General features: G+C 38.8%; 1 protein-coding gene across 6 annotated transcripts in view; it reads right to left on the bottom strand.

The window, feature by feature from the left end:
- PRP4K (pre-mRNA processing factor kinase PRP4K) overlaps positions 1-21,692 on the bottom strand; it is a 28,845-nt gene extending 7,153 nt beyond the window's left edge. For all 6 annotated transcript variants that reach the window (XR_010025651.1, XR_010025652.1, XR_010025650.1 and 3 more), the window contains exons 1-12: positions 21,578-21,692; positions 17,125-18,324; positions 13,036-13,206; positions 12,112-12,258; positions 10,084-10,165; positions 8,911-9,121; positions 7,904-7,977; positions 7,150-7,240; positions 4,256-4,403; positions 3,196-3,333; positions 1,767-1,920; positions 138-252 (exon numbers count right to left, since the gene is read on the bottom strand). Coding sequence is in view for 3 of the 6 variants with exons in the window: in XM_063130316.1 (XP_062986386.1) it covers positions 138-252; positions 1,767-1,920; positions 3,196-3,333; positions 4,256-4,403; positions 7,150-7,240; positions 7,904-7,977; positions 8,911-9,121; positions 10,084-10,165; positions 12,112-12,258; positions 13,036-13,206; positions 17,125-18,324; positions 21,578-21,621 (2,575 nt within the window). In the remaining 3 variants the exon portion in view is untranslated. The remainder of the gene's footprint in view (positions 1-137; positions 253-1,766; positions 1,921-3,195; positions 3,334-4,255; positions 4,404-7,149; positions 7,241-7,903; positions 7,978-8,910; positions 9,122-10,083; positions 10,166-12,111; positions 12,259-13,035; positions 13,207-17,124; positions 18,325-21,577) is intronic.
- Positions 21,693-22,693: the final 1,001 nt, after the last annotated feature.

Here is a 22,693-nt window from a genome sequence, read left to right as displayed (position 1 = left end):
TTATAAAAATTTAATTGCAGACCAAGAAATTTTATCAGCCAGATATATTCTTATGTTCTTCATAAATTTGAAGGTTAAATTAATATTAACTGCAGAATTTGAATGTAAGCAAGAGCACCTCAGAGTAATTAACTTACTAATTTCAGGAGCCCGGTAAAATCGACTGACAAGATATGGTGTGATGTCGTTATCAGCAACATGCGAAGCAGACCCAAAGTCACAAAGTTTTAAAATGGTTTTAGATTCATTCACCTAAATAGAGTAAAAAGAATTGTACTTAACCTCCAGGACAAAGGCAGCAACTGCAATGTGAACGAGTGCACACTTATTACCAACTCTTAAGAAGGACAGCATATTTGAATGTATTAAGCATGCAATTTTGATTATGTTTGAAAAAAAACACAGCATGGTGTTCATCAGCAAGTTAAACCTGAATACAAGATGTTGGGGAACAAACAGCAGGGAGGGTTGTTGCTCTGCTATGGGCTTCTCAGTGCTTCAGGTTGGGCTACTCTAGGAAGCAGCATGCTGGACTAGATGGATGCCTTCGCCTGAACCATCAGGATACTTCATAGGCTCTTTTATAATTTTAAATATTGAAAATGTTATCTGCAAAAACAGAGGCAGCTTCTGAAAGTATTTATCATATTTGTAAAAGGCACTAATATTCTTTTCTAAGGAATTTACTCTGTAGTAATGCTGACATCTGCTGAGAAAGACTGGAATTTATTCATTTGATTATTGTCATGAAGAGGAAACAAGCACTAATCCAAAATGAAAGGAATTTGTACTTTCTTCTCTCTGCCCCTCTCTCACACACAATGGCTGAGTTTTGCACTTGCATTCAGAGCAGTATCAGTTGCTCTTTTACCCAGCATTTGAGCTGTTTTCTCTGGCTGTCAAGCGTAATCCCTCTTTATTCTGGCAGAGAAATATTTTTTTCAACTGATTACTCAGAAAGGGCCCCATTTTACACCTAAGCCCATTCTACACAGACTGCTCAATATAAAGTTAATACTGCTCCCTAAAGTCCTTCTAACTGAAGAATATATGCATGTGTGTGTTGCAGATTTTAGAATTCTCCTTCCAACCCCTCCCCACTATGCACGAAACGAATACGTGAGGGAGAAGGAAAGATTAAGGCCAGAATATTCTAAATGCAATGACTATTATACAGAAGAGCATTCAGCCATGTAATCTTCCACCTGCCATCTGAAGTGCTACAGTCAGGAATACTTTTGCCATGACTGAGTCAAAATGAATACATTCTGCACTGAAGCTGGCCTTAGGTAATCCCACCAACAAAACAAAACAAAATATTCTAAATTCAGATGTCCTAAATTTAAGTACTAACAGTGGCTTAACACTTTATAGAAACCAATATAGTCATACCTGAAGGGATATTTTTGTTTTTAAAAAAATTGAAAATGCTTCTTATGTACAAGAATTGCCAGAACCATCAGGGATGGGAGATATGCGTGCTGCTACAAAGGCATTCATATCACTGTTGGATTCTCTGTGAAATATTAATTCATCATTTGCAACACACATCAAGAATGTCACTAGGTGAAACACAGATTTGTGGTGGAGCAGAAGACTGAGTGAATGCACTAATACACACACTTGTAAGAAAAGCATTACAGATTAAGTGACACTATTCTACATAGATTATAAATTCCCAGATAAATTGTAACATATGTAAATACACAGTACTATATGTTTCTTTCCAAGAACACTTTGCATAGTTGTAACTAAACATTACTTACCAAAATATTGTCTGGTTTGATATCAGCATGCAATATATTGCATCTTTTAAGAAGTTTTAGTGCCAGGAATAGCTGCTGACTGTACGATCGTACAGCCTTTATGTGGAGTCCAACGTCTTTTCCATACTTCTTCAGTACCTCTCGTAAATTCATACTAAATTGAGAACACAGACAATGGAAGGAGAGAGTGAAAAGTGGAAGCAAGAGAAAACACCATATATTTAAAATACGATGGCTTGGATTTAGAGATGACTCACATGAATGGAAATGCACTTGTACTTGTGCCAGGCAGCCCCAACAAATGCCTCCGAATTTCTAGCCTGCAGTGGCACCTCCCACCCAGCCCATGTCCCATCTCACAGGGGGCATTGACACAAAGGAACGACCTTTTGCAGACAGAGGGTTGTAGTGGGGAGGATCCAGTGCAATACATAGCATTTCAAATATTAATATACGGAGCAGTGTTATGGAAGTCCATAAGATAACATCTTTGTGACCGACTTGAAATAAAGATAGTTGAAGAACATTTATGGCCCACTTTTTAGACCTCAAATTACTTGTAACACACCACTGAAAAGAGAAAGTGTACTATGTCTATTGCCTAGATTTCTATAAAAATCAAGCAGCTGAGAAACAGACTGGCAATTATGGGATTTTACTTGCATTAAGCCATTTCTTAGCCATTGCTTCTTGGGGTCAGCCATTGTTTTCGTCCCAGACTGCTAGGTGTAATCTGATATCAGCAACACCTACCAGTAACTAATTCACCCAGTCTGCAATCTACATTTTGAGACTGGGTCTAAACTGCAGGCCTTATGGCTAAAACATCTGGCCTAATTTTGGGACTTTTCTGTTCTTCCACCATCTCCTGTTTTGTGTCCCACCTAGCCTGATGAAGAGTTTTGGGGAACTCAAAAGCTTGAACAATCTTATGTGGCATTTTGGTTGATCCTAATAAAATGAATGCCCAACTGTGGATGTTTTATTCTACCACCCCCCCACTCAAGGACCAGCACAGTTATCTCGCCCCCCCCCCCACCTTTCTATTTGAAACCACTATGAGAGCCTGATTCTATGCTTTGCTTCTTCTGTATCATAATTAACTCAGTATATCATTATTTCATTATATATTCTATATAACCACTGTTGGGACAAATAAAACACTACCATCACAGTAAAACTTTCCAATTCCATGTGTACATGGAATATAAAGTATTTAAACGGGAGACAGCATGTGTGTAAAACTAAGCTAGAGGGGGCATTTTAACTCTAGCATAGGACTGTACTCATCCTGGAGGAAAAGTGTTTTTGAAAGATTCAAATAATGTGCAATTTAGGAAGAACAAAATTGCAATAAGAGCCCCCAAAAGAGATTCTAGGCTAAAGAACACATTTTAAAGCGTACTTAAATTACTTTTTAAAATCTCACCTAAGTGGTTCAAACACCAGACAGAGGTGTTGCTTGTGATAAAAATGCCGGAATAATCGCAGACAATGAAATTTGTCATCTGGATCTGCATCATTGAGTTTTTTCAAGAACTCCAATTCTTTTAAACCAGTTTTTTGCCTGAAAAAGAGTTCAATTTATTGCACATACCAATATTTAAACTGCAGAGATTTGAGGATATAAAGCAGTAATAGTAATTGTGAACATTAAAACTCCTAACGATCAGCACAATCTGAAGTTACAGCTGCCACTACCATAGGACACATACTACTCTGGGAAATATGTGGAGTATGAGCCAGCAGACACGGATGAAGGCAGAGGGTGATTGAAAGTAACAGGGGAACAAGGAGCTGTCTCTTCCTATAACTGCCTGATATGAGCAATTTCCGGTTTGCAAAAGTGACTGAACGCATACAAGACTGAAATGTGGTTATTTAGGAAGTGAGAGACTATGGAACATCCTGTTATGGACACATGGGAGAAGGAAAAGCTGATATTGCTAAATGAGCTGTAGAGAAAGAACACTGTATGGAGCTCAATGTTAGAGCTCTGGCTGATGGCTCAGAATGTGAGGTTAGAATGGGAAGTAGAGCGTCCTCTGCATATATCTGAGGTTGGCACTGTTTCTGCCTCTCTGGCGTCAAGTCCACCCTCTTCCAAGATCAGAGCCTCCAAAAGACTCCCTTCAGGTGTCATACGAACTTACAGGTAAAATAAAAACAAAGAAAAGTATACACACTACTTCTGTTTACAGAAACCAAAAATATTATGGCTAATTCAGTGGACAACTTAAAACTCCAGAAGTACTCCAACTTTCAGAAAAGACAAAGCAATTAACTTTTCCCCACAGATGAGCAGTAAATACTAGACAGCAGATAGACGCTAAAATTTACAAAAGACACTTAAATTACATTTAAGCATGGGATTTTTGTGCAAATCTCCAAGTTGCTGTTCACCGTGTTTCAGCAGTGTTTGTAGAGACTTTCTACATCCCCAAATAGCTCATTATAATTTAAGAAAAATTAGAAACCCTCTTACTTACATAAGTTCATTATTTCTAATGATTTTGACAGCCACTTCTTGGTTTGCTCTTGCCATATCTCTGGCTCTCACCACATTACTGAAAACTCCTTGGCCAGTGTAACCATATACATTATACCGTTTATCTAGAACTTCACCTATGTTAACGCCTGGGAAAAGGGAGAAGATATATTGCTGTTACATAAATTTGCAGTATGTACACTTACAATGTCTCGTACACAGAAAATACAAGGGTAGAATCAATGAAGGAGGATTTCTCCATATATAAGTAATTATACAGTGTGCAGTCACTTAATATAGGTCAATTCTTTTATATTATTACTACTTATATTAACAAAATTCTATTTCTGTCAAAAGACATTCCACAGGTAGAACCTTAAATACTATTTTATTACATTTGTGAATCTCAATTTGCAAGAGCTGGCCTATGCAAGAAATATTACTCCCCCTCACCAAGCTGTTATTAGAAATAGATGCTAAACTCATATTCTCCATCCTCTCTTGCGTTCATTCTGGACAGAATGTAAATAGTTTACTTGAATGTGAGATTCCCTCTAAACTGAACAAGATCAAACTTGATAAAACTACTCTTCAATACAGTTAGGGGATGGTAGGAGACAGAATCCAAGCAACATCTGAGTAGACCCTCTTTAAGAAGATGCAAGACGAAGCTACATAAGCTCCGCCCTAACTTCTTCCCTCTTAGTTTGTGTGCATCACACTTGGGAAAGGAGGCAAAATACAAAGTTTGTCCATCAAAAGGACCCACACTCACATTATGGCAGCACGTACCCCACTTTAAGGGATTCTCTTCCAGCAGCTGCCCACACAGAGCCCCCAAACTGCTTCTTAAACAAACCTTAGTTTAAAACAGCCTTTCCCAAGCTAGTGCTCTCCAAATGTTTAAGATTAGAATTCCCAATATTCCCAGCCACTATGACCTTCTGGAGTGCACCAGGCTGGAGAAGGCTGGTCTAAAAGAACAAAGGGGATTTAGCAAAATAATTATTTAAAAGAAAACAATGGGGGAAATACCATGTGCATGCAAGCAACCATTTCCTTTTAAATGAAGTGTGTGTCAAATGCCCAAGTAAGAAAATAAAAAAACAGTGAAAATTCAAGAGTGGATGGTCTCTATCAATCAATCAATCAATCAATCAATCAATCAATCATCAGTTTATTGTGCTAGCCGAAGGCCATGACAAATACATCCATAGAAAAGCATACAACTATAAAAGTACACAACAGTTTAAAATAACTAAGAGAGCCATACAGACAAGCTTAAATTTACTATGACTAAAGCTCTCATTTCACTCAGCACTTTGAGTCTCTGTGGCAGTTTATAGCAATTTTATCAAGTTCTCTCTTCCTAATCTTTTTCGCTGCTAGTGCAAACAGGGCCACTTTATGAGTGACATAACTGTTGGTATCACTAAGGAGGAAGAGAACTGTTTCTGCTTGGGCATTCATGCCTCTATGTTTCAGCAGCGGTTTCAGGAGTCTCTTTCTTGGGTCCCTATACAGAGGGCAAGTTAACATATAGTGTGCTATGTCTTTGGTCTCTATCAGAATACCCCAGCTCTTCCTTGTCATAGGGAGAAAGCTATCCTTTTCCTTCCAAATCAATGCAAAAGTAGTGACTCTCTGAAAACCAAGCCTGCGTGGTCTGAGGGGCAGTCTTCGGCTGCCAGGCTAGGGAGAAGGCTTTCTTGTACTTCTTGAACCATAGAAGAGAGAACCCAATAAACCTTGGTCTTTCAACTTCTCTTTGATATGCCTACAGCAAATCATGAATCAAAATGGTTTTCAGTAGTTCTGAATAATTTTAACTTTATCTTAGCTGCAAGTCTGATTTGGTAAATAAAGCATTACTGGGTTTTGTAATCATTTTTTGAGCTATTCTATTTTCAGTTTTAAAGCATTTGATGTTTTTCTTCTAGAGGAAAAACTGGGGAGTGTAAGCTACATCATAGAGTCATTGACAATTCAAGTTACAGTTCAACAGAAAAGATTATTAATTCTTGCTGTCCTCTCAATTTTAATTATATGTACGTTTTATGATTGTGACATTAGTTGATACCTTTGCTTTTTTCAGAGTGCATTGTTATTCTTATATTGGGCAATATCCACTACTATCAGCGCACCTTTGATCCTTCTGTTATACCAGTGGGACCAAATGCTAGTCAAAAAGCTTGTTTCCAAAATAGGACAGTTCACAGAGCTCCCTTTTAGGAGCTCCACTGACCTGTCCTGTTCTAGAAAGAATGTTCTGACTCGTTTCCAGTTGTTTCAGGAACCACTTGCTTCCTGTTGCCCTAGTCGTAGGTCCTGTTATTGTGTTGGTAGCAGTGGATATTGCTCACTCTGTTATAAGCCCTACAGAGCCATCTAGCAGGATGCAACTTCCAAAAAAAGATTTTTTTAAAAAAAAATTCTAACAAATTCTTTGATGCTTTATTACTCAGGAATGGCCCTGTAATATTAAAGCACTATTCTGCTGACCTTTAAAGATAAAGTTTCTTTAATTTCACACTTGTAATTTAGCAGATAACGACCAGATTTCAACAACATGCCGTGGTTTGTCATGGATTATTTAACACATGATGAGTCGTGTGCCTGCAAGCACCACATTACATCTGCAAGCCCTGCTCAGGGGTTGCTGTGTCATGCAACCCGAAGGACATGGGTTATGCAAGGGTTAAACAGAACAGTTGTTTAACCCTCACATAGCCCACACTTGTCAGGTTCACATGACATGACAACCCCTGAGTAGGGACTGCAGATTCAAATAGTGATGTATGCATCCTGCAGCCTCACAGTAAGTTAAATAACCCATGTGGGCTGTTGTGTCATGCAAACAGCCATCAGTATTGGAAATGTAGCAATCATACTTACGATAATACCCCTCTGCATCTGTCCAGTTATCCCTGAGATTGGGGTTTTCTTTGAAGTCTTTTCCAATACCCGCAGCCCTAAGGCGTGCACTCTAAAAGAAAGCACCCATTTAGCATTTTTCTTCACATTCTACATAGTTGAGTAATTGAATAACATATACCAATGAAACTAGTGCTCTACAATTCAATATATTTTAAACATAGAAGGAAAATAGTTAAGCAAAACCATACTGCCATGTAAGTGTCTTTTATTGATTCTCACAACTGATTATATTCACAACTGCAGTCTTGTATAATGAAAAGGTAAGATACAGTCAGAGGGCAAAGATTATCTGAACTTCAAAGAATATACAAAATGTAGATCTTATGCATATTCACTAAAGTTGATGAATACTTATCTTAGAACAGAAAAATGGGCTGCAGTTGGAAAAATATAAAAATGAACAGAACCCAAAGAGCCCCCAACTGTTCATTTTGAATACTTATCTAAGGCCACTTGAATTTTATTCAGTAATGGTGGTATAATAATCCGTAATATGATTACAATAAAAGGGTCAAAAAACACTTTCTAGAATTAATGTTACAGAAATTAATTCAGTGCCTTTTAAGTCATTTTTATTCATGGCTACAGTTGGATGTATACTTTTACTATTTTTTTTAATCTAGTATACATTTACTAGATTTTGCTTTTACTAAAAAACAGAGCAAAATTTCAAGAACATTGCATTATATAATATTTCTATAAAATTACCTACATCAAAATATGCAGCAAACATATCATCTGATTCTGTAAACATGTCAGGAGCTGTGAGTTTCTTCTGAGATGAACCTTTTAAATAAATATACTTATTATTCTTAAAATGGAAGACAATGAAATAAGAAATAACGCAAGACAGTCTTACATCCATTTCTGCAGTTGTCTCATTTATAAATCAAAAGAATGTATATCAATTATTTTGCAATATACAATTTTTGAAAGTATGATACCCTGCTCTGAGAATCTTCTGGATTGAAGGGCAACTTACAACACAATTAAAACCCACAAATAAAGCAAGCACAACATTACAAAAATATGGCATAACCAAAGAACTTCAGTAAAAATCAACAGATCTAAAATGTCTGGATAAAATGGTTTTCATGTAGCACAACCACAACCACAACATAGCTGGCTTAAACACCAAGCAAGTCTACTTAATATATTGTTATATGGAGAGATTTCGAAATTAATACACAGTAAAGTCACATGGAAGATGCTTAAACTACCTGGTTCCCAAGCCAGTTATGTCTTTAAAGGTTAAAACTCGCACTTTAAATTTGTGCTGGCATGTGTAATAACGAGCTGAATTATCAGTGATGGAAATTTGATTCAATCAGGTTGGGGAACGCTACTGTACAGGAATACTAGTAGGTTAATCGCTTCCCAAATCCTTCATTTGGGAAGCCTTGGGATAAAGGTCAAATTGTATGTGCTGAGAACTGCACCAGAATGTTTCAGAACAGACTGTTGGTATGTCCTCGTTTTCTAGTGATTCGGCATGCCAAGTCAGAAGTAGTCTAGTCATAATTTAATTAGGCTTCTAGAAGTGACAAAACACCTCCTTTCAGAGTATCCTAAAAATAAGGTTACAATAAATAAGGATAAAAATGAGAACACAAAATCTTTTACTCATAGCTGACCTGATGTAGGAGTTACACTTTTAGTTTTTATTGGTAGCATTTATTCTATCAGAACATGTAACACAGAAATACTGCTTATTCTTACCATTATTTTGCTCAACTGCCATGAGGTTGTGCTTAGCCTTCACAGAGGCCTCAAAAGTGTCCATATTTTCCCGTTCATACTCTTTCACATCGGCAGCTACCCGTTCAAGAATATCATCAGGTGAGTTTGAACGACTGCGAGTACTGCTTTGAGGACTGCTTGGTTCAGAAGGCATAGACATGTTACTGTCTTCAGTTAAGTACTTGTATTTCTGAAAAGAGAAATCATCATAATTTAAGCCACTGGCAAATTATAATGTAAATTAGATTTTGTACTGATATAAACTGGGTTAAATTGGATTCAACAGGAAGCCCACTTCTCCAAACCCTCCTTCCCTACTGCAGACTCCTACCACATCCCAGATCTTTCCTGAGGGTCCCCTCAATCCTCAAGATAATCTTTTCAGGGGAAGGATGGCAGGAAAGGCTCCACTATCCGGAGGAAACTCTAGATCCAACCTTTCAATTACAAGACAAAGAAAACATTTGCCTGCAAAGGCATAATGCTGTCTCACCACATACACCAGTTAGAGCAAACCAGTTAGCATACTGCAAACTGTGATAGGGTGCCATTCACTATGTGGACTCTTTCTTCAATGCGTTCCTTCTCTGTCCCTTTCCCTTTACAATCCCTGCACATGCTAGGGATTTGTGCTGGTAACCAATCATACTAGAAAATTTAATAGACAGTGTCTGGCCCTGCCCACTGCCAACATGTCATGATGGAATGTGAAAGAAAAAAAGGTTAACCTTTGGCTTCACTAATATAAATATTATGTTTCTCTTCTGTTGTCCTCTGCCTACTTGGGAACCTGTGTGTTTCACTCAGATAAAGAAAAAGATTTGAGTTTCAGCTAGCCTTTATATTATCGGACATGGGGGTCAGCCATTGCTTCTTTGTTGCAGAATGCTAGGTGTAATCTGATATCTGCAACAGCCACCAGTGACTAATTTGTTCAGTCAGCCATCTCCATTTTAAGAAGGGTCTAAACTGCAGGCCTCAGAGCTACAACATCTGGTCTAATTTCTGAACTATTCTTTTCTTTCTGCTGTTTTTGTACCAGTTAGCGTGATGGCTTGCACTAACATTTGTGGCACTTTGCTTGATCCTAATAAATGTATGGCCCACCTGTTACTTTCAGATTATATTAAAAATGACAGTCAGGTTGCTTACCTGCACAATTGCTTGCCTCTGTAATCTTCTTTGCTCTATCAGAGCTTCCTCATCTTCTTCTTCAACATCAAAATCTTCAAGGCTATTGAAAAATGTAATGATTTGATATCTCACTATGTATCTATTAATGCAAAATGTATACTCCAATAACTTGAAAAGGAAAGTTTCCCGTTTCTTCTCTCATGCAGTTCACTGTGCCCCCTCCCCACACATATAAAAAGCTTCTTAAGAAGGTCAGAAGCCTGTCCTGAACTATATTGGAAAGGGAGTAGGGGAGAAGAGCTGCTAGGGAAGAGGGAAATTGTCTAAATTCAGGTAGAAGTCCATCCAGTTTGGGCAATTCTCTCCTCCTTCATCCCACATTTTTCAGGAGCGCCCCCACCCCGCAATTCTTCAAAAAGGCTTTTCAGAGGACACAGGTGGCTGTGGCGGAAAAGAACAGAAACCTTTGGAAAAAAGTATCCAATGTAGGCAATTCGCCAGCTCTAAACCTGCTGTACTACTAGGAATGAGCACTAGTGGAATGGCAAAGTAGAAACTACCCGAAACTACTGCTTCCAGAATGGGACATGTCAGTAGAGCTCCTTTCTGTGACCTCTGCTAACTAGTCCCTTTTCAGAAGCCGTAGTTTCAGACAATTTCTTGGTTTGCACTAGTAAGTGCTACTTTCCCATTGCACAAGTGGTCATTCCAGTCAGTGCAACAGTATTTGATTCTGTCATTTCCTTCCATGAACATTTGGACCCAAGTGAAGGATTTCTATTCCAGTAAGCTATTTAACACTTCTGGTGGTTAAACTGTGAAGAGAGGAGGTTAGTAATTTCTTCTGATTTTTTCCCTCCAAGTCCCACTATGGCAAAAATTATTCTTTTCCATATGTATACCTTCTAATTTTTGTTTAAAGACTCAGAAAAGTATAAGCCTGAGTTTGCCTGTCAACATTGAGCAAAATATAGCCCTTAAACCAACATTTTGGAATACGTAGAATCTTGAAAAGGAACCCAATTACAAAAGAGAGCATCTTAGCCCTTGTGTCATGTGTGTTCCCTAAAGCTTCAGCAAATGGAAGAATTTCAAATGCATGTTCTTAAATCTAATTATTAAGTTCATTTCATTGACTAGAATACTTCGATTTTGCAAAAGAAAGGTTCATGCCCCCACAAACAGTAAAGCCTAAGCATTAGCTAGCTAGAATAACTTGTCATACTTCTCTATAAACTCTGGAAATGTTTTTTGAAAATAAAAAACCACCAAGCGTTGATAACACACAACTTACTAAAGAGAAACTGTAGTGGGAACCTGGTGACTACTAACACCCCCCAGTCCTATGTATACTTAAGTTGAAAAAATACCAGAAAGTTTAGTGGAATCAATTTCCAGGTTTGTTTGCTTAGACTCACAGCCAAACCCTCTTTGTTTGAAGAAGAAAGTCAACCTAGTCAGGATCCAAAGAACTGTAAAAACTAGCAGTGTCACCCAGAGAGGCTTTACATTACTTTTTTCAAATAACAGACACCCATAACAGATTGATCCATTTTGAAAACTAAAAGCCGTTTGCAATAAGGAATGGGAGTATAATGGTCACACAATTTCACTGGGCTAGTGCTCTTGCATGAACTAGACCAGCTGTTTGGATCCTACACTATCTGTTGGATTATAGCTACAGAAGGCATCCCATGTTTTGCACTGATAAGCAGCTCTGCTAGTATTTCTACACAATTTTTGTCACACTAAAATAAACAAATCTATCCCTTAACTTTATGTGTAATATTCCCAATAATCATCTGGCAGAAAGCACATATATGGACATTTTTAGCTGAGCCTTAATCATACAAATTCTATTGCTTATAGCAAAAAGCCCTTATGCTGGAACTATTGCATGGCTCAGAATTTACCTTGTACACATCAACTACTTGCAGGACTTTAACTCACTATTAATAATCAAGATTGCTTTCCTAATCACTACATCTTACAGTGCTATACTTTTTTAGGATATCACAATATGACACATTATGATTCATTGCTTACTTTTCATCCGATGAAGATTCTTGTTCAACTTTCATCCCTTCAGAAAGGCTCCCTTTAAATTTATCTTCTATCTTGCTTCTACTCCTTCGTCTATGACCACCCCGTGATCTGGATCTCCTCCGAAGTCGAGATCTACTCCGGCGACCCCTATTTATGAAAGTATGTGTTGAGAAAGGGAATTTAAACAGTGAAAACGACCAAGTATATCTTTCAAATAAAGAGACAGGTATTAATCTTCTCATGCTTAGTCTTGTTGTACATTATTATTTTAAAATTCAAATGTTTCATCCAAGAGCAAATATTGCTTAGGATAGGACATAACTACTACTGATTTAAGACTCCACATTAAGGTTTCATTAGAAAAAGAACTGGCACAGTTTATATGTCATGACACCCATGGGATATCTAAAACATGGGTTAGTCATGACTGTGCAAGAACTAAGCCTGCTGCCTCCGAACTGACCACTTTGCAAAACAATCCAGAAATTCCTGGGTTATTCATTGTGATATCCAAACCCTGCACTCTTAGGTTGTTGAGGGACAAACAACCCAGAGTTTTAACTCAACAACAAACCATGGGTTAAAACTCTGGGTTATTCTTTTCTTAAAAACCCAAAGTGCAGGCTACAGACATTATGCCAAATAACCCAGGAACAGAGATGTTCCTTGGTTATTTAGCAAAGTAGAAATGAGTGAGCAGTCAGGAGCCAACATGCTTACTCATTTCTCTGTGGTCACAACTACCCATGATTTAAATAACCCATGGGTAGTCGTTATGTGCAAACTGAGCCACAGCATCACCTGTAATGAAGAATAAGGCTTTTATGGAATTGGCTTCTGTATAACTGAGAAGGGGAAGATCATTTTAAAAACAACTATTACAAGTTAACATACAATTTTATTTCTATTGACAAATCTTCATACCTTCTCCGAGGAGATCTACTCCTCCTTCTTGGAGATCGGCTGCGTCGAAGAGGTGAACGAGATCTTCGCCGAATGGGAGATCTGGATCTTCTTCTTGATGGGGACCACCTAGGTGGACTGGTATCTTTTGATCGCTCCCGTCTAGAGAGGATATCATCTCTAGTTCGTGTTCTTGGAGATGGAAGAAAAAATGCACAAATAGAGGCTTTTAGAAAATGGCCACAATTCCCTTTAAAAACTCAACCAGAAATCCAACTGTAAAGGAAAATTTACATAGCAGATTTTTTTTTTTTTAGTCTTGTTGTTCTAGCAGATTTTTAAGTATATACCTTGGTTATTAATATCAGGATGACAGGGAAATATAGCTGCAAGAACTCTTTTATGCCCCATTTTAAACTTAACCGATTTTAAATTAAACTTTTTTTTTAAAGAGAATTTAGAATTCAAGAATATTTTTAAAATATTTGGGTTTCCAGACAATGAAACCACATGGAAGCCTAGAATACTAAACTAATAAGTCACCAGATTATAACACCAGAATATGCAAATCTTCATTAAACCTTAGTTTGCATTATCATATGTACCAATACAAATTTGAGTTTTTCCATGCTCACACTTTTGTAACTGAATTTGCGCATGCAAGGTTTATAGAATACCAAAAAGGAGGGGAAAAACCTAAGCATAACCCACCCACCCCGGAAAACAAATGACCTCATAAGAATTAAATGGCACAGAATGTTAAGTGAAAAGAAAAAAAAATGACAAAATGAAGTTACAGAGACAGTTGGGGTGAGAGTAGGAGAGCTGTACTAAAAGAATCCACTATTAATGTAGTTCACTATTAATATTGCAGATCAGAGGTGGGGCACTTAAGTTGGTCCCTCAGACCTGCTTCCGGGCCAAATCAAGCATTTAATTGGATGGAGAAGCCTGCATGCAGAATGGTCGTACTTTTTAAATGTTCAAAAACTAATAAATCAATTTTGCACATGAAGACAGTACCAAGTCGGAGCGGGGCTCCTGGGTTTGAGAAAATTCTTTAACCCACCCACTCCAAACATCCCAATGATCAGAATGTTGACAGACATAAGAAAAAACTGACAACTGGGTGGGAAAGTTATATAATGAAATGGTTTAATGCCCTGAATAAAAACAATATATTTTTCATGCTATATGCCATGTGAAAACTGCCTTATGTATTAGCAAAGCAAATGTTTAATATCCACATTTAATTCTCAGCCTACCTTTTTATTGCTTACAACAGCATTGCAAAGCCTGTTTTTCTACACTTAACTAAAGTAGGCACTTGTGACATACAAAAAGTCGGAAAAATCAGCTCTCTTCCAAGTTACAAAAGCTTTTCTGCCTTGAGGAGATTCTCACTTCCACAGGCAGCAATTCCAAAGACTACTTAAAAGCCTGGCCAAGTGAGTATATTAAGTACTGCATTTCAAGACTAAATATTTTAAATCGCAAAGTTAAACAAAACCTGCTATTATTGCTATTTTGTAATTATCGTAATCTTAACTCTATGTTAAACTCAGTGAGTTAGAAACAGAGGCTGCATTCAGACAACATGATAGTCAACAGTGGGATAATAATCAACCCAACAGTTGTATATCAAGAGGGTACTCCCCACAAAACATGATAATAATCAACCATGGTGTGGATTAGGATCAGCACTGACTATTAGTCCACGTTGAGTTGACTCACTCATGCCCCACCCTCTCTCCCCCTTCATTCCTCCTGCTAGTATCCCATCAGCTAGTGCTGCCAAAAATCTATCCTGTTGGCTGGACTAAAGCAGCAGCCACCGTTTTGACTGCTCTTGCTTTGTGATCTGTGGCTGACGAAATAACCAACGGTACCCTCCAACAAAACACGATAAGCCGCAATGGGTTAAATAACCAACCGTCAACTATTTAAACCACCACTGGTTATTGTGTTGTCTGAACCCAGTCAGAGTGTCCCTCCCATTTCAGGAAGAGACCAAGATTCAGCAATGCTCCTGCTGGAATTAGTAGAGGAGGGCAATTTTCACTGATTCTCCCTTAAATCCTTCACCTCTCATACTGCTTAAAGGTCCCCCAACCCTTTGCATCAGCTTTTCAGTGAGCTGTAAGGGGAACAGGGAATAGGTGAAAACAATCTTCCCCTACCCTTTCTCCGGGAGGTGCATTTCATGAATTAGGTTCTATTCATGAAACCTCTGGATCCAAATCAGTACTCTAAGCTATATGCTTTTGATAAGAACATGGCACTGCTATCCACCTGTAAATAATAACTTCTTCAAACGATCCTTTCAATTATATAGCAGCAATGTATAATTTTAAAATTCATTGTTTGTATTCTTCAGACATTCCAATCCATTCTCTTAAGACTATATAAACTCAAAACAAGTAATACAAACAAAGTTTTTAAAAAGTGGCTGTCGATGAAATTTAATTTTATCTTTTCACTTCCTAAACTAGCTCTTGTACCCACAGATTAAACTAGCCTTTCCCAATTCAGCACACTCCAAATGTTGTAGACCAATTCCCATCAGCTGCAGCCAGCAATGGCCAACAGTCCGGAATGCTGGGAGTTGTAGGCCAAAATTATGTGGAGGGCAAAATCGTTGGGGAAGCTTGGACTAGTAGGTTCTTTCTACTCTGAATTCACATGGCGTTCTGAAATTATTTAGGGTAACTATGAAAATGTTTGCTTAACAGATTGATAGAAACTGTATCCATGGTAAACATAACTTTGCTGCTTACTCAATTCCCATTTAAACACCTGATCTCTTTAGAAAGGAAAACACACACAGAGAACATGAAAGCATTGGAGACAATTTGAAAATGAATATGGCAGAAGTCTTAATGAAACAATGAAGAAAAAGCAAGAAGAACCTATCAGAGATGTCATATAGGAATATTTTCATTAAATAATGATACATGTAGCATATTAATAAAGATAGCATATTCCTTATGGTCGATTTCCATTAAATCCAGCAGCTTGGAGACTATATTCTTAAAAGTATGTTTTTATTTTATAACAGTATTAGCACTGTTTAGACTTAAAATGCCATAGTGGGTTACAGCAATAGCACCATAGCACAGCATTTTATCTGCTGACTGGCACCAGATTTATTGTTGGTTTTCATCTGTCTCCCCATTAATCTCCTGCATTTGGTAACCAGTCATATACTACCTCCAAAAACAAAGTTTGCATGTTTTGCTATCATCAGTAGCAGCCATCAATACATATAGTTCTATTGATCTAATCCTTTTTAAAGCTATTTACGTCTCTTCCCATACCTTCTGTATGTATCACCTCAAACAAGGAACTTAACCAGAAGATCTAACAACAACAAAAAAGAGTGAACTTGAAGACTAGTTAGTACGTAGGCTTCTTACAATTTTATGAAAAAAATGGTTCACCTGTGCAAAAGTGCACACACACAACTTCACCCCTAACTCTCCAAAATATGCAGTTCTTGGTGGATGGGTTCATATAATCATGAGGTTAAAAGAAGCCATTGTGGCTTCTTCCCTCCATCCCCACGTGTGCATATTATTTACATTGTGTTGTCCAAACCTAGCATGCCTAGACTGGAGATGGCTTTGTACCCACCCTATAACCTGATGTGGGGCAGGGATTGTGGGATGGGTATAAAGATCAGGTATAAAGTATGTTCAGACAACATAGCAACCCACGCTGTAGTGCTGGTAGTTATATAAACAATGGGCACGCACAGCACATGTTGGGGGAGATAAGCTTCTTTTACCCCTGTGATCATGCAAACAGAGTCTGTGTCAGCTTAGGGCACATAATTTTTTTTTACAATCCAGAAAACTGGAATTGCAAAAGACGTAATTGTTTGCTCTTGTTTTTAGGGTCCATAGTGGCAATCCTTATATAGTTGTGATTTTTCCAGATAGCAGACACATCCCTTACTGTTCTAGAGATTCACCAAAGCTATGGAGCAGATTTTTGGAGGATAGGAGAACTGCACAGGAAAGGGAAGAGGGAATCAGCAAGTCACATCGCCCCCTTTGAACAGGGGGAGTGAAGTCCGGATCCACACCTTTGTTTTGTTCTAACAATTACCTGGGAGAAGAAAACCGCCTCCTTTCTGATTCTCTTCTTTTTCTCTCTGCTGATCTGCTCTTTGCTCTTCTACCAGGAGACCGATTTCGAGATGGTGATTTACTCTGTTTAGATCTACGATCATTAAGGAGAGGTGATCTACTGCGCCTAGGCTTATCTCGTGGTTTTGGAGACAAACTTCTTCCTTTAGGGCTGCGGCCAGGTCTTCTACCAGGAGACCTGTTTTCTTTCCCTGAGGATGCATCTTTAGTAGGAGATTTAATTGGCTTCTTTTCTTTTTCATTCTCTGATCTCCTGGATTTTCGATCTTTTGATCTCGATCTTCTGTCTTTGGACTTGCTCCTTTGTTCTACTGGAGACCTGGATTTTTTGCCACGATCTCTGCTTTTACTATCATTAACAACTGGAGATTTTTTACGATCTCTTGACTTGATTTTATCTTCTACTTTAGTCTTATCTTCTGGTGGAGACTTAGACTTTTTATTTTTCTCTTGTGAGTGCCTTTTAAGGGTTGGAGATTTTGACTTTCCTACTTGGTCTTGAGACTTTGTTCTTCTAGATGGGCTTTTTGATTTTTTTCTCTCTTTTGATTTACTTCTGGCTGCTTTCTCTTTTATTCCATCAACTCCTGACTTGCTTTTCTTTTTATCAGATCTGTGTCGAGTCCGTTCTTTTGATCTACTCTTACTTCGTTTCTTTGAACTGGTTTTATTGTCCATAATCTCTAGTTTCCCCTTAATGTTTGATGACTTAGTTGCAGATCTTGTCCCATTTCTCACCTTATCATTGATTTCTCCCTCCTCTTCAGAACCTGACTCATAACCTTGCAATATTAATCCCATCCCAGACTGAACTTTTCCTTCCATTAGTTCATTTTCAAGTTCAGCTTTTAACAACGCTCTTTGTTTCTCTAAGTCTTCTAGTGGAGCTAAGAAGTCAATTTTAGTTCTCTTGGCTGGACCATCTTCTTTATCAGAACCATCAGCAACCTCCTTTCGTTTATGTTTCTTATGTTTGTGCCTATGTTTATGCTTTTTGTCCTTATCTTCTTCTGAAGAATGTTTATGTTTCTTATGTTTGCCTCGATGTTTGTGTTTCTTTTTTTTATGTCGACTGTGCTTGATTTGAGGTTGATCTCCTTCTGAAATCTCCCCATTTTCTTCATTTGCACTTCTCTCAGAAATATCAGCATCTTCAACACTGTAAATATATTAACAAATATAGCTCAGAGATCAAATGAAATATTCTAATCAACAAGATTTAGAGAATTCTTAACAATCTTAAACAATACATATTTGAAATATTAATTTCAGTTTGTGGTAACATCAAGGATAACTCATACAACTAAACTGTAATTACCCAATGAACTACAGCATAAATATACTAGAGCAGTGAAAAAAGATATAAAATTATCACCTGGGCATGCCTATTTTTACTTCTACTAATCCGTTAGATCAAATATCATTTCATATAGTTCAAAGTGCAAAGCTAGATAGAGGCTAATACCAGAAATCATATTAATTTCTCTAATACATGGATAATTGGGGAAGTATTCAATGTTGGCCTAGTTTAAATCCTATTAATTTCAATGGGTGTATTGTAAGTAGGACTAACATTGGATACAACCCTTAGTCTAGAATATATTATCTAGAAAGTATCAAACAAGAAGCTTGATAAGCTTCAGAGAACATTTCTCTAGAAACATCTGGTGAGATATCAGCTGCTTTTAAATGTTAAAACAATTTATTGTTGCATATTCATGTCAGCCATATTCATAATTATTCTCAAAGGAGTCATAGTAGCTTATTTTGCAATGTAATATTCTGCTCCATTGTCATAAATTTTATGATTAAACCTTTACAGTCTAAGAATCCATGTTCCTACAATAATTCTTTAGAGAGAAAATACACTTTTAAAATGTGAACACTATTATTATATCATTGAGTATTTAAACACAGACTAAAAACTTATATAGGAGCAACTTTAGTGATTCCTTCTGAATTCCTTACTATTTCTCTCCCTCTCACCTCTGTTCTTTCCCCCTCCTAGCCACTAGCCTTGTTATTCCCCCCTCAGCTTCTAGGCTTGGTATTTCTCCCCCTCACAACCCACTCCACATCTTTTGACTAGCTAGCTCCCCACAGCAGCCATTATGGGACTAGCCACATCCTCCATGGGAGCCATTTTGAGGTGGTGTCCACAACAGTTTCTCAAATTCCCAAATGTGCCTATACATCAAATATGGTTAGGGACTCCTAAGTTAAACTATGCTAACTTCTTCCAAAATAGTTTTACCCACCTGCAAAATTTATACAAGTTTAAAATGGCAGATCAATCAACTAATATGACTCATTGATCAAAATGTACTTAACCAAGTTGCACTCTTATTAAATATACGAGTCATGAAACAATAAAACAGCTGTTAGAGCAGTAAAAATAAAGCGCAGGCAATAGCATTAAAAGTATGGGTAAATACAAAGAGTCTTGGCCAGATGCCTAGAACTCAAAGAAGGCATGTGGTGAGTACATCTCATGTTACTTCCAAAGTTGGGACACCACCACAGAGAACACCCTATCCATAGTCATCACGTGCTGACAGTTGGGGTACCCAGAGCAGGGCCTCTGATGATGTTCTTTAGAGGTGGATAAATGGTTTTATTAAATATGTATCATTTGTTTAGCAATTGCCTCATGCAGCTGCAATTTAATGTATAGTTCAAGAGTGACAACACCAAATTCAGGGACGGCTCAAACATTTTAAAAAGAAAAACATAGCATTCATAATGCTACAAGGATCAAATTTAGCATATTTGCAAGCTAAATTTGACCCTTGCAATGCTCACTAGTGGCTACGGAACACTAAAATAGTCAAATTTAGTTTGAAAACAAGCTAAAGTTGGCCCTTGTAGCACTCCATAGCACTACAGACACCATTTACCTCTTTTAAAAAAAATTCTTACCACCACTGAATGTGGCGACATGGTGGAAACAAACTGCTAATTTTGTTTTTTTCTGGGAAGGGGGGAGTGCAGCCTGTGGGGGGCGGGGTGTTTGCGGGCCCTCAGACCTCCCATAGTTGCCCACCCCTGCTATTGATACCATAAGGAAATTTCCGGCTGTGATTGGCAAATAGCTTAATAAACCTGTCTTTCAACAGCTTACATCTAGGACATTGTTTATAATCTAACTTTCTTGTCAGCTGATCCTACCATGTTTACTCAGTCAGTTCAAGTTAATTTAATGAACCTTTTCCCCAAATCAATGTGCACAGAATGCCTTAGAATCACAGAGCTGGAGAGGTCCATTCTACTAATCTGACATCACTTAAGAAAAAGGCGGGGAACCTGTGGACCTCCAGATGCTGTCTGGCTCCAATACCCATCAGCCCCACCCAGCATAGCTAATCCTTGGAGATCATGGGAGGTATTGTCCAACAACATCTGACAGGCAGCAGCCTCTCTCCCGCTAAGGCTTCCTTCAGCAGGTGCCAATCAGGTCTCCCCAAAACATTTTAAAAAGTGGGATTTTCATACTGTTAAAATTATATGCTTCAGGCAGCACCATGGGGGTGGAGGGGGGATGTGGAATTCGTGGCAAAATGTTGCAGCAAAACTTTAAAACGCTGGTTCTAGGCAGAAAAATATCTTAGCACTATTGAAAAAAGAGCCACTTATGAAAAGAACCATGTGCCTGGATATTCCTGTTACCAAACCATTTTTTTCTTATTCTGTTCTTAAGGACAAACTGAACAATTGTTGTCTGCTATCTTTATACCCTCTTAATAATTTCTGTGGGGGAATAGATTTCCTACTTCTGTACTGTAATCAACACAGAAAGTAAGTCTATTCCCAAACATCTTCCAAGCAGGAGCCTTTAGGGAAGGGAGCAGGAATAGTGTGAATGAAAGTGTGCACGCGTGTGTCACAATCCTTCTACAAGAACAGAACAAAGACAGCCAGAGAAGACTACTAGTCTTTCCTCCGAGGGTATTAGAATGTTTAACATTCTTAGCAATCTTTAACCAAGCCTGACAAGAGGTTTATATGCTGGTATAGTCTGAGGCTCTGGGGGTGGGGCACCCCTTCCGGGTGGGGGCAGGGACTTTGGCGGGGCTCGAAATTAGGCCCTCGCCTCCCTTGAGCCGAGCGCGAAACAACCCAATCAGGCAACGAAAGGGGCCGGGGCCGATGGGGCAAGTGCCGCGTGGCGGGGACTGGCCGGCGCAAGAGCCCCTCTTGGCTCGAAAAAAGGCGGATTATGAAGAGGCTTGTCGTACTCGAGCCTCAGACGCCAGGCCTCAAAAAGGCCGCCGCGCGACCGTTATAACGGCCCAGTAACCGCGCGTTCTCGCCCTTCCACTCTTTTTTTCTCCTCCTTCGCCCCACTTTCTCCTCGTCGAAGAGTGGCTAATATTAACTATGGTTTTTGTTCTTTAAAAATATATTATTCTTACCTGCGCCCCCGCATCCCCAACTCCACCACAGTCGCCGCGGCCATTTTGAACTTCCGAACTCCTCCGCCGCCACCGCTGGGAGCTGGTTAGGTGGGTGGGCTAGGGCGCATGCGCGCTAAGAACACAAAGCGAGGCGACGGGAGGTGAAGGAATAAAAACTTGCTAGTTACTTCAGAGCCGGAAATGAGGTAACCATCGCGACCCTGGCCAGTAGGGCTGGAAAATAACTTCCGGAGGTTGGGGTGTGTATACCTCCAGCAAGAATTCACCAAGTCAATGAAGCTGCAGCGATACTTCCGGTTCCCACTGAACGTAACCACGTGCGGAGCATCCAATGCAAGGGGCGGACTGGCTCGATATTCTGCGTAATAAACGTTCCTGCCCCTCATATGGCGGCATTCAAAAGGGTGAAGGAAGTGAACACTTGCTTTTTTCTGTTTCTATGGTTTCGAGTCTTTAAAGGCGAGCGGGTGAAAGCGGAGCAGGGAAGGTTCTGTTTTAGGGAGCGTGTTTAAATAGCCACCCTGTGGGCGCAGGCGTAGAAGCTTCTTGGCTGTTGATTCACCAGCCTTCCCAGGGATGTTTAAAAGACTAAAGGTGGGGAACGTTAGAACTCGATTCTAGCAGGTATACTTGGAAGTGCCACTGTGTTTGTGGCATGTACTCCCAAATTAGTGTGCACAGGATAGTAGGCTTGCAGCAAAAACATGTACTTCTCACATGGCATGATATAGTAACTGTTAATTTGATGATGATGATTAAATGCCATTTTATAACCATGTTCCCAGGGCAGCTTACAACAAAAATTAAAATGCAGTTAAGTACATACAATAAGTCATTAAAACATTAACAGCCTTAAAAACTGTAGTGTACCCCCATGCGCCAAAGCAAGAATAGATTAACAGGCCTGGGGAAATTAAAAAAAAAAAAACTTCAGCAGGTGCAAACATGATATCAAGGCAGGTGCTAGACGACTCTCTTTGCAGAGGCTGTTTGGGGGTGGCATTACTTGAAAAGGCCCAATAGCCATCCACTGCATGTCACCTAGTGGGGTGAAGGATCTCGGAACATGTTCTAAAGGTCCAGGCAGATTATTATTGATCCGAAGCCATGAAG

The sequence above is a fragment of the Elgaria multicarinata genome, chromosome 7 (genome assembly GCF_023053635.1).
Source record: "Elgaria multicarinata webbii isolate HBS135686 ecotype San Diego chromosome 7, rElgMul1.1.pri, whole genome shotgun sequence".
Taxonomy (NCBI): domain Eukaryota; kingdom Metazoa; phylum Chordata; class Lepidosauria; order Squamata; family Anguidae; genus Elgaria; species Elgaria multicarinata.
This window is presented reverse-complemented; position numbering and strand designations above follow the sequence as displayed.